The 18573-nt window shown below is 40.7% G+C and overlaps 1 protein-coding gene across 1 annotated transcript in view; it reads left to right on the forward strand.

Annotated features, from left to right (window-relative positions):
• The window catches only part of SBNO1 (strawberry notch homolog 1), a 33027-nt gene extending 15187 nt beyond the window's left edge, over window positions 1-17840 (forward strand). The window contains exons 9-32 of the mRNA XM_084272018.1: window positions 50-140; window positions 1016-1177; window positions 1691-1826; window positions 1922-2027; window positions 3334-3487; window positions 4675-4857; window positions 5063-5160; window positions 5825-5976; window positions 6549-6746; window positions 7009-7179; window positions 7269-7438; window positions 8256-8387; window positions 10025-10160; window positions 10550-10662; window positions 10766-10837; window positions 11314-11413; window positions 11924-11998; window positions 12243-12389; window positions 12465-12559; window positions 13258-13350; window positions 13788-13925; window positions 14603-14679; window positions 15431-15624; window positions 16421-17840. Of these exons, the coding sequence (XP_084128144.1) occupies window positions 50-140; window positions 1016-1177; window positions 1691-1826; window positions 1922-2027; window positions 3334-3487; window positions 4675-4857; window positions 5063-5160; window positions 5825-5976; window positions 6549-6746; window positions 7009-7179; window positions 7269-7438; window positions 8256-8387; window positions 10025-10160; window positions 10550-10662; window positions 10766-10837; window positions 11314-11413; window positions 11924-11998; window positions 12243-12389; window positions 12465-12559; window positions 13258-13350; window positions 13788-13925; window positions 14603-14679; window positions 15431-15624; window positions 16421-16563 (3136 nt within the window). The 3' untranslated portion in view covers window positions 16564-17840. The remainder of the gene's footprint in view (window positions 1-49; window positions 141-1015; window positions 1178-1690; window positions 1827-1921; window positions 2028-3333; window positions 3488-4674; window positions 4858-5062; window positions 5161-5824; window positions 5977-6548; window positions 6747-7008; window positions 7180-7268; window positions 7439-8255; window positions 8388-10024; window positions 10161-10549; window positions 10663-10765; window positions 10838-11313; window positions 11414-11923; window positions 11999-12242; window positions 12390-12464; window positions 12560-13257; window positions 13351-13787; window positions 13926-14602; window positions 14680-15430; window positions 15625-16420) is intronic.
• The last annotated feature ends 733 nt before the right edge of the window (window positions 17841-18573 follow it).

Genomic DNA, 18573 nt, shown 5'->3' on the forward strand with positions numbered 1-18573 from the left:
TTAGAACTACTGTAACTTACAGAATACATGCTTTGTTTTATATCTCCAGGTTTAGTGTGTCAAATGATCTGAAATATGATGCTGAACGTGACTTGAGAGATATTGGAGCAAAAAACATACTGGTTCATTCATTAAACAAGGTGTGGAAACTTTTTACTGTGTACAGTTGAGGCAAATCTTTAGGTTCACTTGTGTGACAGGTTGTGCATGTTGACTGTTTTAAGAGCAGGAATATTCAAGTTTGTGATTTTGCTGTCCAGGTTTTGTCAGGCTTTAATCTTACAAAGAACCACACAGTGTAGGCATGTAAGTAGGCCCCTGGTAGTATTAGGATGTCATGTTCTTATAAAAAACATTACTCTTAAAGCCAATATTGACACTACTAGTAGGATATTTTCTAGTAGTTAAAATACTCTTAAAATCTTCTGGACTTCATGGCATTTGAATTTTTCCCTTTATTGCCCAGCACATGTTTTATGTGTAATATGTTTTGTATGTCATCATTGAATAGTAGATTTTCTCAGTAATTTATTAAAGCAGCAGTAGTGTGTGTAGTCATTTTTGGAGACCATTCCTCTGCTCAGGATTAGTCACTTACATAAATAGTGAGGTGTGTTTTACTGGTTGAATTCACTGAATGTGAAGTTTGGTTTTAAGTTAGTATTTTGTGCTTTGTGAAGTCTTAATTCTTAAAATACTTTAGAAGATGTCATGATTTATGGTGGTAGCTGTGAGTATGCTTGACCTATTGTCCCCAAGGGATGCCTTGAAACTAAAACCTTAATTGTATTTAAGGAAATTACACACTGAAAGAACATGGCTGTTAATCTTTCAAGGCCTCAGATACAGTCTTAAGTATATATTTAAGGCCCTGTGTAACTCCTTAACCAGGTTACTGTGTGCCAGCCTTGCTGCTGTTATGATGTGGGGTTACAGGTGGTTGAATCATATGGTAGGTGGGTTTGAGGGAAGGATCTCTTGAACAATTTGTCTAATTTCTTATCCCTTATTGCAGTTCAAGTATGGGAAGATTTCTTCCAAACATAATGGAAGTGTGAAGAAAGGTGTCATCTTTGCTACCTATTCTTCTCTTATTGGTGAAAGTCAGTCTGGTGGTAAATACAAAACCAGATTAAAGCAGCTTCTTCACTGGTGTGGTGAAGACTTCGATGGAGTTGTATCCTTTATCTGCACTGCAGTTGATTTGTAACCAAATTGCTGTTGAAGCTTATGTAAGACAGTCCTGTGTTTTTATTTGCTGGAATTTTTAGGTATTGTTCTTTATTCATAACAGTAATCAGTTTTGTGGCTGCTCTGACGTCAGACTTGAAGCTTTATGAACTTTGTGCCCAATCTATTGCCATCTTATTGTTGCCATAACTTGGGTGGAGGAGTGAAGCTTCTACTTTATCACAGACACTCAAAAAACCCATTAAGAATTCACTGGAGAAAATTCCAGTGTAAACATGACCTTAAACATCATATTTTAATTTTGTGTAACAATTGTGCTTTTAAATTACTTACTAGGTAAATATTTTCCCCAAAGGTTTTAGTGAAAAGTATGGCTAGTGCCTTTGAGTTTAGTTTACTCTGCTGCCACCTATTGTAATCAGCAGGTTTTCTTGTCTTCTGGTTTAGCTCCCCAGTCTAAAAATAAGTGTGATAAAGTTTTTCCTTAATTGTGGTTCAGATTGTATTTGATGAGTGTCATAAAGCTAAGAATCTCTGTCCTGTTGGTTCATCAAAACCAACAAAAACCGGTCTGGCTGTATTGGAACTTCAAAATAAACTTCCAAAAGCCAGGGTTGTTTATGCTAGTGCCACAGGTATGTTGTACTCTGAGTTAAATGTCTGCCTGTGTGTTTTTACTGGCCACTGGTACCTGATGTGTTCACTGGTACATGATGTGTTCTTCTCCTAGGTGCATCTGAGCCAAGAAATATGGCATACATGAACCGTCTTGGAATATGGGGTGAAGGGACTCCATTTAGGGAATTCAGTGACTTTATTCAAGCTGTTGAAAGGAGGTAATACTCTGAAGAGCTATAGCAGGAATCCATATGGTTGTGATTGACTGTGCTTTCTGCTTCCTTTGTCTTCCCTCACTCAGAGTCCTCTGTAAAGCAGAAGTGTAATTTATCTTATGTGGTGGAAAATGGGACGTTTTCCTTGCTCACAGAAAATTCTGAGAGCTTTAGGAGCTTGCTGGGGAAAATAGCCCTCCTGACATGTGGATGTTATGAAATAAAAATATTTTGCTGCTCATCATGAAAACACACTCTGTGTACTGGGTATGCTCAGTGTAGTTGATGTCTCACTATATGCAGAAGCCCTCTAGTGTTTGTGTGTTCAGCATGCAGAGTTTAACAGGAAGAAATCTTGTTCTGCTTTCTGGCACAAGAATCCTCAAGGTACTTTGTATTTCAGAACTTAGTGAGTAAACTAAATGTGAGTGGTCAGTAGGAAATGAGTGCTGTGTTCTTTGGTGGGCATTTTATATTTTATTGTTGGATGGGGCCCTGGGCAACCTTATGTAGCTCCAGGCCTGGAGGTTGGTGGCCCTGCTTGTGGCAGGGTGGTTGGATCTCTGTGATCCTTGGGGTCCCTTCCAACCCAGACCAGTCTCTGTTTTGCCTACTTCAAGACTTTTTTAACACTTCAGCATGCTGCAGTAGGGCTTAGTGTGCATCTTGCATACCATCTACATGATGCATCATTTTTCTAGACTGCACAAGTGTAGTCTCCACTTCATTACTGACTACGTATCAAATGAGCAGTAATGAAATTACAGGCCCAAGCTTGTGAGTAGGTTGGCTTTGTAGCTGACTTCTGTGCTCTCAAGGTATTGCTAAAGCTCTGTTGCTGTTGAGGAGAACTTAAATTGCCTACTGGTTTAATTATTTTCATGCCAGCATAAATCTGAATACCTTAATATAGTTGGTATTCATTACTTAAATCTTAAGTGGAGTTTATAAAATTGCAGTGCAAGATTTTTGTTAAGGTTTTTGGACCAACTTTGTTATCCACTACAGTTTGTAAGGTCCTGTCTCCTTATGCATGCTAGGTCATCTGGGAAAAAGTAGCTATTTGAGTGTTTATATCTCTCAGGATACCCTTATTATTTATGAGGCAGGGATATATCTTTTTGTGAAGACTAACCTTCAAAGCCCCTGGTTGGGTGTGTTTAACCAAACAGTACTAATAATTGTGGAAATGTATTCCTTCATATTTGTAAGCATGCTGTTTTCTTCTTGAGCACTTGAGGTTTTTTCACTTAACAAATCCTTGCACTTGAAAATTCTAATATTGACTGATTTTGTTCCTTTATTTTAGGGGTGTTGGTGCCATGGAAATAGTTGCTATGGATATGAAGCTGAGAGGAATGTACATAGCAAGACAGTTGAGTTTTTCAGGTGTAACTTTCAAAATTGATGAAGTTCTGCTTTCACAGGAATATGTTAAAATGTACAATAAATCTGTGAAACTGGTAAGAACAACTCTTTAAACTTATTTCTGTTTTGAGTTCTGAGAGGTTGAAGTTACTGGATTTAAACTTCAGTGCTCCTGAAAGCTCATGTAGTACTGTTTAGAGACAGGAATTACTTGTATTACTGTAAAGATTTCTGTGTTTAAGGCTGGGCAAAAGCTGTTCATACTTGTTTGGAGTCCTAAAGGCTGGGGTTTTGGGTACATCATCCAGTACCTGCCAGATCCACTGCCTTGCAGCAGTACTTCAGAGACCTTGGTGGTTGATGCCTGGTCACCTGTTGGTCTTAATTTTCTGCTCCTTGTCCTCACCATCCAGGCAACTGAGCTGGGAACAAGCAGCAAAACGTTAGACAGGCTGCGTGTGCTTCTCCATTGAGCAACAGGCAGCAGTGCTGGTACTCACACAGTGCAGGGTGGTACTTCTAGTCACAGAGCAGATCAGATGTAAAGCATCAGTGCTGCAGTTCCTGTTAATGTTTTCATTTATTCACCTGCTCTTTATCTTTTTATGCTGTTCTTAATTGTTTTGTCCACATGCTGAGTGTCTTCCCTGAGCGTGTGTTCTGCTTGTACGTTATCACTGCTGTATTAGATAAAAGTAATTACTGCTTGGACATAGATTAGAATGAGTGCAGGGTCTTTACCTACTTCAGAAGTGCTTAAGCACTACTTGTCTGTTTATATTGCTTAGCTACAGTAATTAAAATTTATCTGACAGGTGTGTAAAATCAGCTTTAAAACAGCACTTTATGAATGTTGTTTAAAAATTGCTGAACTTGTGTCCAAATCTTACTTTACCTAATGTGGAACACTTGGCACTACAAAATGCTGTAGAAGCAGAGGCAGTGGGGTTTTTATCTTCCTGGGGTCTTGCTTTATACTTAATTGTGGGCAGTGCCCTTTGCTTTCTTGCTGTGAGTGTAGAACAGAGAAAGTAGATACATAGAAAGTATTGTGTATGTTTACATTGGTAGTGATGTAAGTGTCTGCTTTTCGTTCTTCAGAGTTTACTAAGCCATAGCTATTTTCTTTTTGGTGAGCTTTGCTTGATGCACAATGAGTTTTTGACTTGCACACTCAGGATACTGTAACTTTAACCCTTTCTTCTGTCTGTTTGGATGTTAAATGATGTACCTGTGTAGCCCTGAAATGTGACATTTAAAGTAATTCTTTTTTTTCCTTCAGTGGGTCAGTGCTAGAGAGAGGTTTCAACAAGCAGCTGATCTTATAGATGCAGAACAACGAATGAAGAAGTCTATGTGGGGGCAGTTTTGGTCAGCTCATCAGAGGTTTTTCAAGTACCTTTGCATAGCATCTAAAGTGAAGAGGGTGGTGCAGCTGGCTCGGGAAGAAATCAAGAATGGAAAAGTAAGTTGATCAAGACCCGTTTTTCAGTATCTTAAATGTTAAGCTGTTAGATTTTTTTTTGTTGTTTATAACATTTTTGGATATAGTAGTAGCATGCTTTTGTAATTTATGGTATTGAAGCTATTTAATGAGCAGAAATTCAAGCAAAAATAAACTTAAAAGTGGTCATCTTGGTGACTGTGCCTTGTATTAATTTGTTCTTCAGTGTGTTGTAATCGGCCTGCAGTCAACAGGAGAAGCAAGGACATTAGAAGCTTTGGAGGAAGGTGGTGGTGAACTGAATGACTTTGTTTCTACAGCAAAGTAAGATTGAAGTTTGTTAAAACTCTCCTTTACAAAACTAACCTTAAGCCAGCTGAGTGTGTGTAGTAAATTGTTCTTTCATGTGTAAAACGTGCATCAGTGTAGAGTTGGGTGTGGTTTAGTACTGATGTTCTCTACTGAAGCTGTCTGTACACTAAATCTGATGGTATTCCTCAGTGAACACTGGTTAGCTCCCAGTTCTGCTGGCACTCTGGAATTAGGCTTTCAGATGTGAACAGTTGTGCTCAAACAGGGAGGAGAGGAAGATTTGTCAAGTATACATTGCACTTACATCGAAATGAACTACAATTGTGACTTCCTTCTCATCAGATGAGCCAGATCCAATCCTGAGACTAGCTTGCTGGTCAAGATTTTAGGGTAATCTGTCATTTAAACTTTGAGCAATAAGAAAAGGGCAGTAGCAATACTTCTACTACTAATGTAACAAGCTGCAAGTAACAGTGGTATAAAGTAAATGTCTTCTCCTTTAAAGAAAGTGGCAAATAGAGTACTACAGGTGATAATTACACAGGGTGCTTCTGTAATAGCATTCACAAGGAATAATTGTTGAGAGAAATCGAGCAAGTTGTAAAAATGTTACAGGTTTCTGCTTCAAATAAATGCACATTCAACTGAAGAATCCTTTTTTTTTTATTCCTTACAGAGGAGTATTCCAGTCTCTTATTGAAAAGCACTTTCCAGCTCCTGACAGAAAGAAGCTGTTTAGCTTGTTGGGAATTGACTTGACTGCTCAAAGTAATAACAATTCACCCAGAGACAGCCCTTGCAAGGAGAACAAAATTAAGAAACGGAAAGGTAATGCACAAGTTCTCACACTGTAATGCCAGAATGACCTATCAAATGCTGATTTTTTCAGCTCTGAAAAAACATATGAATATGTAAATATTAGTGCAGTTGTTCATGAAGGAGCATGTATTACTAGTCTATGCGAATTTTATTAGAAATTCCTATTAATACATGAGAAGACTGCTGCTGAAAGAAGCCCAACCTGTAATTTCTGGTTATTTTGCTCAGAATGGGTTGATCTCATATGGGACTCTGTCCCAAAATGCCTTGCATTTGTCAGACCACTTCCGGATGCAGTCAAGCAAATAATTACTGTCTCTTTCTGGTGGCTCAGTAAAGAGAAGACTAATGCCACTTCCCTTCCAAGACTGACTACGTTCTTACTGAAAACTAGCTGATCATAAAAGTGTGTGTGTGTGTTTGGGGGGGTGTCTTACTGAAAACTTCAGTTCTTTAAAATAGTTCTAGTCTTAGAAGTGACTATTTTTCTATGTTTAATGCAGAAGCAGACAACAAACCTCAGAAGTAGACTACAAGGTCTGAAATAATTTTATCTTTTTTTCCTGGGGTGATGGGATTAGGTGAAGAAATAAACAGAGAAGCCAAAAAAGCTCGCAAAACAGGTGGCCTTGCAGGTAGCAGCTCTGATGAGAGTGAAAGTGAGTCTGATGCTTCAGACAACGAAGAAAGTGACAATGAGAGCTCCAGATTTTTGAGTTCTGGAGATGATGATGACTTCAACCCGTTCAGAGATGAGTCCAGTGAAGATGATGAAGATGGTAAGACAGTTTGTGTTTCATCAAGCAAATAATTGTACTTAGATCTAGTAAACATCAAAATAGTGTTTGATAAACATGTAGCTTAACTCTAATGAGACTGGAATTAGTACTAGAATGTTGATGTGCATCTTTTGTAAGTAGGTTTTACCCACTGTAGTTCATTCTAAGTCACCTTTTGTAGTGAGAATATGATTTTTTAAATGAAATGATGGCTTTTTAGACAATGCTTTAAAGTATTTGAAAATATTTGCTTTTACTTTAGATCCCTGGTTAATTAGAAAAGAGCATAAAAAAAATAAAGACAAGAAAAAGAAGAAAAGTATAGACCCAGATTCTATTCAAAGTGCCTTACTAGCTTCTGGTCTCGGATCAAAACGACCTAGCTGCTTTACTTCCACTGTTGGTACCACCACTTCTAGTACCAACACGTCAGGTAAGAATAAGTTTCTTTGGCATCTGTTCACCTTCTTAGCAATTAGGCAGCAAAATTTGAAATTTTAAAGAGCTTCTCTTAAATTTCAGCAAACAGTAACACAAACAGCAGCTTTGTAACAAGCCAGGATGCTGTTGAAAGGGCCCAACAGATGAAAAAAGAACTGCTTGATAAACTGGAAAAGCTGGCTGAAGATCTTCCACCTAATACACTGGATGAGCTTATAGATGAACTGGGTGGTCCTGAAAATGTTGCTGAGGTAGGCTAGTGTTTACTCTTAGAAGAAACTGATGTGGTTTGATGCTGCTGTCTGTTATCTCTCTGGCTGCAGTGAATCAGTGTTGTCATTCTTGAAGGTTGCATGTGACCCAAGTGTCTATTAAAGAGAACTTGTTTGTGGGTTTTAAACTGTAATCTAACAGGGATAGGTGTATGGACTACTCCTCCTGAATGCCTCTGAATTAAAGAGAAACTTGAAGATCTCTCTATTAGCATACAGAGAAGAGCTCTGGGTAAATAGGCTATTTCTGAGACAGTTTGTCGGTGGGAAAATCATACTATCTTATCTCTTTCTAGTGGTATGTTTCTCTAACCAGCTGTAGTCAATTTGAAGCTGGTGTGTATAAAACAGAGGCTTTAGTTAATCTTCTCAGGCAATGAATATTAAGAACCTGCATGATAAAACTGCTTTAGTGAAAAGCCTGATGAATTATTATCTCTCTTTCTCAGTAACTTTAGAAACATGTCTTTTAAGCTACCTGTTTCTATCGAGTGGAAACATCATTCTGATTTGAAGGACCTTGTTAAAATAGGTGACAATCTCTAGCTGTCACTTCAGTTTTATTTTCTTAGTCTTGGTAAATCTCTATAGGTATGCTCTTGATTCCCTGAGTTACCTGTGAGTAAGTGTTCCACATAGCAGATAATGGCATCAACCAAAACAGTAATCCATGTTCCCTGATGTCCTTCTGCTCTTGGAGTGTTGGTGTATGGATAAGCATCATTGTTTGAAGCCTTTGGTCATGTAATGATGCTGGTGTTGCCATAATGAGTTTGTATTCCTTCTCTCCTTTAAGATGACCGGCCGCAAGGGGCGAGTTGTGAGCAACGATGACGGCAGCATATCTTACGAGTCGAGATCTGAGCTGGATGTGCCCGTTGAAATTCTGAACATCACGGAAAAGCAGAGGTTCATGGATGGAGATAAGGTAGTCCTCAAAGACCTACCACTTAAAAAAGCTTGCCAGGTGCCATAGTAACACAAAGTTGTTGAAGTTGTGCTGTGCCCTTATCCCACAGTGACGTTTCAGGTACTGTAAGTGCTGGTTAGAAAACATTCCCCATTCATTGCTCTGTGTGGTGTTTTTCAAACTGGTGTAGTCAGTAGTCCTGCGTAGTGCATGGCTGCAGCTTGCATTAAAGGTCGGGCTGTAGTCTTAGGTGGTGATGGAGGCCTCTGCTTGAGGAAAAGCCAGCACCTTTAAGCTGACCTTGTAAACGTGTGTGTAGGAATGGGAGAGTCTTGTTTGACATGTTAGGTGGACTTTTTGTTTAAAACCATAGTGGTGTTTTCTGCCCATAACCTACAGAGATTCCTGTGTAGGATCCTTGAAACTCAAAGACCTGGTTGCTTTCACTGCAGCTGTGTCTGGTTCTGGGCCCCTCACCATAAGAAGGGTATTGAGGTCCTGGAGCGAGCCCAGAAAAGGGCAGCCAGGCTGGGGAAGGGGCTGGAGGGCAAATCGTATGAGGAGCAGGTGAGGGACCTGGGGATGTTCAGCCTGGAGAAGAGGAGGCTGAGGGGAGACCTTATCACCTACATCTACCTTAAGGGAGGGTGCAGAGAGGTGGGCAATGGTCTCTTTAGCCAGGGGACAGGAGATGGGACAAGGGGAAATGGCCTCAAGCTGCACCAGGGCAGGGTCAGAGCAGATGTGAGGTGAAAGTTCTTCACTGAAAGAGTTGTCAGGCTGTGGTACAGGCTGCCCAGGGAGGGGGCTGAGTCCCCACCACTGGGTGTGTTTAAAAGATGGGCAGATGAGGTGCTCAGGCATATGGGTCAGCACAGGACAGAGATGGTTGGACTTGATGACCTTAAAGGTGTGAGAGGGAGTATAAGCTTTCAGTAGGGAGTTGAAGGGAAAAGGGGAGGTTGTTTACCCTAACAAGTATTGAGCAGTAATGCAGGGAAGAGCGATAGCTTTTGACCTTTGTGTTGCACTCTGGAAGAAAAACACTGACTGGAATAATGGTGGGATTGAAGCTGATAAAAAGAAGCAAAACAAAAACCTCCTTCTGTGGATTATTTGGGATGTGCTGCCACAAGAGGGCAAATCAAGTAATGTAGCTGTTGTATGGAACTTCTGAGGCCTGTTGTTACACCTGAGGGTAAAGACTTGGGTTCCTATAAGGCACTTGTGCACAGTGAAAACATTCACATTCTTCAAAGGCAGATGCATTCAGATCCAAGAGTTGCTATGTCCTCCTCCTTATGCAGTGCTAGCAAGAGCAAGTCTCCCTGTGCCTCTCTGCTTCCTGAAGTGCAGGCCAGCATCAGACACCTGCCCTCTGGAATGGCAAGACTGCAGCATACTGCTTACCTTTGCTTGCATGGAAAGGCAGGTTGCTCAAAAGTAAAGCAAAAGCCACACTTTTTCCTCAAAAAACCTTAGCATTTTGAACTCAGAACCATACTTGCTCCTCTCCCCTTGAATACCAAGACCAAGTAACACTGCAACAATTCCAGACCCACGTTAGTACTAACTCTGAAATTTTTTTAGAAACTGAAAACTGAAGCCTGATCTTTGATTTCATTGCTAACTAACAACTCCTTTCTTACTAAAAGAACATTGCCATAATCTCAGAGGCTGCCAGCTCTGGTATATCACTGCAAGCAGACCGCAGAGCTAAGAACCAGAGACGGAGAGTTCACATGACTCTGGAGCTGCCGTGGAGCGCGGACAGAGCAATACAGCAGTTTGGTAAGTAAAGCTTGTGTATCCTTCCCCTCGTGTACTCTGTAGTACTGATTGAACTGGCTCTTAATTCGTGGGAAATAAGATTGACTAAGCAACCTAAGGACCCTTCCAACCTCCTTTTACCTGTGAACATAATCAGCTTTGCAGTCATAGTGTTTGGAAGTTTCAAAACTGACACTGTAGCTCGAGGTGTTTTTTACATGTATCAAGTGTCTTTATGAAAGCTACAACTTGAGAGCCTTTGTGTGCTCCCTTCCATCAGCTGTATTACAGGGGAAATTTAATTCTCAGCAGGAATTAAGTTTAGCTTTTCCTTTACACTTCACAGTTTATTAGAAACGTTCAATGAAGTGGAATTTATTTAATATATGTGGTTCTACTTAATTATCCAGGAAGAACTCATAGATCCAACCAAGTGACTGCTCCAGAGTACGTGTTCCTAATTTCTGAACTGGCAGGAGAGCAGAGATTTGCATCTATAGTTGCAAAAAGACTGGAGAGTTTGGTAAGATTGTGTCAAGAAGTCTGAGCCTTCATTTAAGAAAATACAACTTTAGATTTGTTTTATTTTTTAAATTTGATGTAAATACAAAGTTGTGTCTTAACAGGGAGCTCTCACCCACGGTGACAGACGGGCTACAGAAACTCGAGACCTCAGCAGATTCAATTTTGACAACAAGGTGATGGTTCTGTTTGTGTTTGAAAGCTCACTCTGGTGCTTATTCCCCTTGACCTGTCCAGGAAGGGTTTCCTCCCTCTCCTGTGAAGTGCTTTCCTTTGAACTGCATTACCCTCTGATAGGAGGCCCCTTTCTGAGATAGCCAGGGAATATTCCCAGTTTTGCTTGTAAAATCATGTGAAACACAAATATGTGTGTAAAATTACGCTTCTGCACTTGCTGAAAATAAGTCATGAGTAAATGGGATGTGTCCTTTCAGTCATAACTGAAAGATCAGTTTGGTATGCCTAATTAGAAATTAAGACTGGGCTGTTTATGTATAGTGTATAGAATTGAAAAGCTAATGACCTCCTCCCTTTTATTGTAGAGAAAAAGATTTCATTGTGAATTACAAATGCTTGTGAAACCATATGTGCTTGGGGCTGGGGCATGAGCACTGCATCACATTGTTAGAGCAACTTTCTCTCTCCTGTGCAGTATGGCAGAAACGCTTTAGAGATTGTTATGAAATCCATTGTGAACCTGGACTCCCCAATGGTCTCACCACCTCCTGATTTTCCTGGAGACTTCTTCAAAGGTTAGTGTAATTTACCAGAGGTAATAGCTACCTTTTGATCATTCTCCAGTACACAGAAAATGCAAATAATTTTAGAGCTAGAATACATTATTGTTATTGAAACCACTCAGCTGGCCCAGGTGAGCTCTTGCTGAATGTTCTTCCTGCACACATTGGAAGTTGAAGTTCACGTGTGAAACAAGATGTGTGAACTCTCTCAATATAAGGCACGTTTTGTGTCTCTTGGCTGAAGTATTAGATATAGTTCTTTTCCTGTTATCCATGGCAATAACTTGTTTTCCTGGGGACTGGTGTATAATGCTGGTGGTAGATTTCCCTGCCTGTGCTTCCTAGAAGAACACAAAGCAAAGTTCTGTCTTGCTTATTGATGTATCAAGTGAGGAACTGAGTGAGGATTTCAAGGGGTGTCAAGTTTGAATGGGCTCCTGAAACAAGGTTGCAAAAGCAGCTGTTACTTAACTGGTTTATTTCTAGATGGCAAAGCAGCTCTGATTTCACTTTTTTTCCTAGATGTTCGTCAGGGATTGATTGGCGTGGGCTTGATAAATGTTGAAGACAGATCTGGAATACTAACGCTTGACAAAGGTATTTGCCTGTTTAGTGTATCTTTAGAATGTCACTAGGAATGTCGTGAGAGTGGATTCCTAGCAACAGAACTGAAGCTGTAGCTACCTAAACAGTGGCTTTTTTGGAGGACTTCAGGAAGTTTCCCTCATTACTGAAAGAACAGGTTTAAATAGTCTTTTTGAGACTCTGTGTACTGATTAAGGGTTTGTTGTCATTGAACTTTGATCTTTGACCTAATACGTGTATTTCTTATTCTTTTAAGATTATAACAATATAGGGAAATTCCTGAATAGAATTCTTGGTATGGAAGTACATCAGCAGAATGCTTTATTCCAGTACTTTTCTGACACGTTAAACGCAGTCATTCAAAATGCCAAGAAGAATGGAAGATATGATATGGGCATCTTAGGTGAGTAAATCAATTTCTCAGTGGTCTTGTACTTAACTAGGGAGAAACAGAGTAACTCTATTCTTTCCTTTTAAGATTTGGGCTCTGGAGATGAGAAAGTAAGGAAGGCAGATGTTAAGAAGTTTTTAACTCCCGGATATTCTACCTCTGGTCACGTGGAACTGTACACAGTAAGTTAATTCTGCACCTTCTCTGGATGAACTAAGAAAACTTGCTTGTTTGCTGATAAGTTTTTTCATAATGTGGTGTCGTGGCTTAACCCAGCAGCTAAAACAACCACGCAGGCATTCGCTCCCTTCTCCCCACCCACCCAGTGGGGTAAAGGTGAAACTTGTGGGTTGAGATACAGTTTACTGGGACAGAAAAGGAAGGGAATAACGATAACAAGACCAAGAGATACACAGCATGATTGCTCACCACCCGGGGCTGATGTTCAGCTAGTTACTGAGCCGCATCGTTTCCTAGCCAACCCCCAGTTATATATGGAGCCTGATGCCATGTGGTATGGAATATCCCTTTGGCTAGTTGGGGTGAGCTGTCCTGGCTGTGTCCCTTCCCAGGTCCTTGCCCTCTTCTGCCTTGTTGGTGGGGCAGAAGCTGAGAAATACTTGGCTGCTTGGCAACAATTAAATATTAGTGTTTTATCAATGTGGTTCTCATCTTAAATCCCAAACACAGTGCTGCCAGCTGTGAGGAAGACAGTTTATCCCAGCTAAAACCAGGGCACGTGGCAATCAGCTAAGCACACGCTGGTGAGGGGAGGTTCAGGCCTTTCACTGGGCACTATTTGGTCCTGCAGCTCTTTAGTTGCTCTGTCTGAACTGTTGTAAAGCTTGTTGCCAAATGCCCCTGTGTGTCTGTCTTCCAGATCAGCGTAGAGCGAGGAATGTCTTGGGATGAAGCAACAAAGATCTGGGCAGAACAGACAGGCCCAGAGGATGGATTTTATTTGTCACTACAGGTAAGATTCTGTCTCTAGATTGTGTTCAGAGAAGTTTTTTTGGGGCAAACTAAATAATGCTGTTTTCTCTGAAAGAAAAACTGTTCAGTTTTGCAAAGTGCTCTCAACTTTACCTAAAAATACACATTGTATATTCCCAGTGCTTAATATGAAGCACTCCTTTCAGCTGCTCAGGATGTTTTCTGGTAAGAATGTGAGGCCAAATTAATAGCTCTTACTTAAAACTGCATCAAGAAAACAGCTGCTTTCACTCTGAGAAGTGGTGAGGTTAATGTAGTGGTACTGCCTTCTAAAGGTGTCCTTATTATTCCCGGCTGTCTTACTGCACACACAGACACAGTATTACTCTGGAGAGAACACAGTATGGAATCATTTAAGGTAGATACTGTTGAGATGTTTCAGCTTACAAAGATTTTGGGTTTTTTTTTCTTTTCCAGATAAGAAATAACAAGAAAACCGCTATTCTAGTAAAAGAAGTGAATCCTAAAAAGAAGCTTTTTTTAGTATACAGACCAAATACTGGGAAGCAACTCAAACTAGAAACATGTGCAGACCTGAAAAAGAAATATAAGAAGGTAACCATTAAAATTATGCTAGTTTTAAACATTAACAGAAATAGAAGGGAAATAAAAAGGAAGTGCTTGCCTTTAATCTTGTGTTTGTGTGTAATTCTGGCAAGTAAAACAATCTAGACTGACTTGTCTTTGGGTTTATATGGTTTTTACACTCAGAAAGCTTTAACTCTAGGAATATCATCTGTGGAGTGGTAACAACAAATTGAGGGGTGTAGGGTCCAGCAAGGAAGTCTTGCTCCTGTGTAAGGTGTTCAAACATGTTCTTAAGTAAGCAGCTAAGTACAGTATATTCTGAGCAATGATTCTCAAGCTTCAACTGTTTCTTTTCAATACTGCAATGGATGGTTTTGTTTAGAGGCTGGTAAGAGATCTAACGCTTTGCAGAGTGTTACATTTGTAAAAGGTTGATGAAACTCTGAGAATCAGGTTGATTGGCAGAATCTCAGAGTTTTTCCAACAGCCTTGTGGAGATTCTGCAGTGCTCAAACATTCTGCTCATCCTCTGAGATGGCATTTCTGTTGAGTAGCCTGAGATGATGCTAATGTAGGATAACGTACCTCTCCACCATCAGAATGTTGGTGCTCCTGCTTTTCTCATAGTCATGACCAAATAGCTTTTGTTCTGTGCAAGTCTTGATGTGTTTTACTTTGTTTCCCACTTGGAATGACTTTTCCAGGTACCTTCTGAAGATGCTCTGCCACACTGGTTAGAGCAGTACAATTCTTCTGCGGATACCTGCACCCATGCTTACTGGTTAGTATCTGTATGTGCCCAGTTGCTTCAAGTTAAACTTTCACCTAAACTGGTTTGTCACTCCTGCTGTTCATGTGAAATCTCGGGCTTCTTGCCTGGTAAAAATTGTCCTGTGACCAGTCTGCTGACCCAACCTTTGAGCGGAAACACGAAGCTTTAAAGTCATAATATATTAGATGGATGATAACATGTAAATTGCACTCCAGTAGAAGTAAATGACCCAGGGGTAGCTTGTGCTTTTAAGTCTTGATCTGATCTGTCACTGTGGTAGGATAGTTCAGATGTTTGGGGGTGGAAGATAATTGTGTGTTATGTAGAGATGGAGATGTTGGGAACAGCTATTCCTGTGCTGCCTCTTCTCACAGTGTGTCTGAGCTCAGCAGTGCTGTCTTCCTTCCTGAGGGACAGCAAGACCAGTAGAAGCTTCTGATTAATATTGGAGCTTCTGATCCATACTGATTGGATACCAGTTTTGTGTAACATTCAGGTTCAGAGTGATGTAATGGAGTACTATCTTTGGCTTAAAACTGTGTGTTTGGAAGATCTGGTCCTGATCAGGCCAACACATCTCAAAGCCTCACTGTTAGAGGCACGCTGTGGATAAAGTATCCTACTCTTCCTGTGTACTTGCAGCCCTTGCTCACCTCTGACTGTATAGCCAAAATACCTTCAAGTCTCATTTTTAATTAAATTGGATATTTTCTGTTTGCAGAATTCTTTTGAAAGCTTTTTATCTTATTTTCTACTGCAGGAGAGGCAACTGTAAGAAGGCAGGCTTGGGATTAGTTTGTGAAGTGGGACTCCGCTGTCGAACTTACTATGTCTTGTGCGGTTCAGTATTGAGCGTCTGGACAAAAGTAGAAGGCGTTCTAGCCTCTGTGAGTGGTACAAATGTGAAAATGCAGATCGTTCGACTGAGAACAGAGGATGGGCAGAGGATCGTGGGTAAGTAGCTTGTCTGCTCCTTTAGTTTCTACTCCATTTTGGAGTAGAAGGAAGCTGCCACTTGTGAGAGTGTTAAGAGTCGCGCGTAAGACGTCATAAAGCTGCCTACACGAGAAAAGTCCTGTTGATGTTTGTTTGTGTTGGGGAGAGGCAGAAGTACAACTGCTGAGATCTGTTGTTGTGGTAAAAATGCTGGATTGAGTCTGGTTAAAGGAGGAGAGAAACTTCAGGCAGGCTTTGGAACACACAGTCTTGGTTCTGTTGACTTGCTAGGAACAAAAGAAAGACATGTTCAGCCAACCTACCTTTGAAATCAAGGTACCTGCCTTTGAAATCAGAAGGGCTCTGCTTTTTTTCCCCTCCTTCTGGCAAAGAGCAGTAAGCCCCCACACTGGCTGCTTTCTGGGGTTTGAGCTGCAGTCATGTGTAGTCAGCAGTTTACTAGGACATTGGAACTGGGCTTTTGATGATTAAACTTCGGTGGTGTAGCTTCTGAGAGACCAGAAAAGCAAAACTAGCTGACTTCTTCTGGGGGCCTGCATGGCAGCAGGTAGCATAAGAATAAACCTTGTACTCAGGGGCAGAATGGCAACTTCTTTCTACTGCTTTGTGACCTAAAGGACCTGGTGATTTCCATGAGAAGCCAGGCTTGTCGCTGTGCTTGATGAGACTTGACACTGGCGAGGGTTGCTGTCGACTGTTGCGTAAATTAAATGGTGGGATCGTCGGCCTGAGATGTTAATGAACAAATTGAGTTTGTGCCCTTGTGAAACAATTGATTTGTTGCTGTTTCCAGGTTTGATCATTCCTGCAAATTGTGTGTCACCCCTTGTAAACCTCCTGTCGACATCAGACCAGTCTCAACAGCTTGCAGTCCAACAGCAGCAGATATGGCAGCAGCATCACCCGCAAAGCATCACCAATTTCAACAGCGCATAAGAGGACAAACTACAGGTGTTGACTTTGGTGTTTGAGGAAAAGGCTGTAAAAGCATATCACTTGCATAAAAATCAGGGACAGATTCCAAAGAAATATAACTTTTTCAGTTCAGTTGTGTGCTCTCAAATACTTTGGGAATAAAGAGATCTAAAAAGGTTGGTAGAACTGAAAGCCAGCAGTTGTTTATGGTGGTGCATCTGTCTTTCCTTATGCTCTCTGTAGTGCTTCCTGTTTGCTTTTACTTTTGGCCTTTTAAGCTACAAACCACAATTTGTTTGAAAATGCTTGAAAATCCCCAAGCAGGCTTTATTTTTATCTTGTCATACAGTGCTCAGGGTTTAACGCAGTGCATCGATGCCATTGCTGTGGGAGATATCCTCGAATGCATGTATTGAGTATATATATAGAAAATATATATTGGGTTTTTCTCTTCAATTTATGAGTTTATAAAAGCATGAAACCTAGAGGTTGCACATCATGCATTCGGGTTCCTTCCCAGTTTCTGTTTGACAGTGCATGTCTTTGGAAACGGGCATGGACAGGATAAACACACGACAGGAATTTGGAGAGAAACACAATCTTAGTTGTACAGCATTGGTTATTGCATTTTTATAGTGTTTATACCCAGGCGTTGCATTTTTTTCTGGTTCTCTCCTGGGGGGGTTATATATTTGAGTCTACAACATGTTCTTTTTGTGATAAACATCTTAAATTAAAATTAGTTCATTTTTAATGTATTAATGGTATTCCTAATGTGTACTGCAAAGATGGCTGGATGCCTGTTTTCCTTAAAGTGAAGCATTTCCTTAATCCGAGGTGGTTATGGAAACTTAAGTGCAAATTCACTTCCATCTCGCATACAATCTTATATTTTTTACTTCATTAATGTAATTTAATTTGTCACTTGTAAGATGAAACCTTACTTGAGCTGTAAATTAGAGAATGGGAAACACTTGAGGGTTCCGCTGTATGTGCTGTTTCTGTTACCCAGTAACTTGAATACTGTTTAATATGTTGTAAGACATTGTAGAGTTTATCTGGAGCTGTTTAAAAGAAATTGTAATGTACAAATGTGAATAGTCACTTATCTATAATATGGGTAAGTTTTGGTTTGCCTATAATAGTAGATGTTTATAAGAAAGTGAAGGACAATGTTTGTCATTTCTTGCTTGCACAGGTTGCACTATTGAAAAATTGAGATTGTATAAACCTGTCCAAAAACCCTACAAGATAATGATCTTGTAGATGTCAAATAAAAGTTATTGTACTAACAAGAAGTGGAGTCTTGTTTAGGCAATCACTGTATTCCAAAAAAGAACTAACAAGTCTGTACAATTGGAATCGGGCAGGACTTGGCATGTTCCAGTCTGCTTCAGCCAGGCTTCTTGTCTTGCAGTCCAAATATTTCAGCTCGACTCGTTCATGAGGCAGGAACTAAACTGGGTCTAAACCTCGATGCCTGTTCTCACTAAGGCTCACCTGACAGAGCAGCACTTAATCCACTGTAACCTGTGCCCTGTCTCTAAACACCCTCTGAGCCAGGCTCAAGTAGCAGAAAGACTTTTTTTCCATGAGTTAACGGGGCCAGAAGCTCCACAAGCTGAGGCCAAAGCGAGTTCCCTTATGTGAATGACTCTGCTTGTGGTTTGGGTAACACTGCCTGTGCTGGCACCTCGGGGTGGTAACAGAGCACCTGCTTGTCAGTGAAGGGTGCCTGCTTGCCCTCGGCTCCCAGTCCCAAATGGTCAGGGGGTGACACTCTGCATGTGGCTGTCACTAACAGAGTAAGCCAGCATGTTCCTGTGTGCCCTGGCACCTGCTATGTCTGTGGCATGCTTGTGAGGCAGGGGTAGGTGTGTTTGGAGTGTGGCTTTAATCTGCCAGCAGTACAGGGAAGCTTGCCTGAGCACTGTGATACCTGTGCAGACTACAGCCAGGGTGTGGGGGGAGATGTTCCTGTGTTTCATACCCACTGTTGGATGTGCTTGGCATCCAGGGATGGTGAGAAGC

Source organism: Gallinula chloropus (assembly GCF_964237585.1).
Source record: "Gallinula chloropus genome assembly, chromosome: 17".
In the NCBI taxonomy this organism is placed as follows: Eukaryota; Metazoa; Chordata; class Aves; order Gruiformes; family Rallidae; genus Gallinula; species Gallinula chloropus.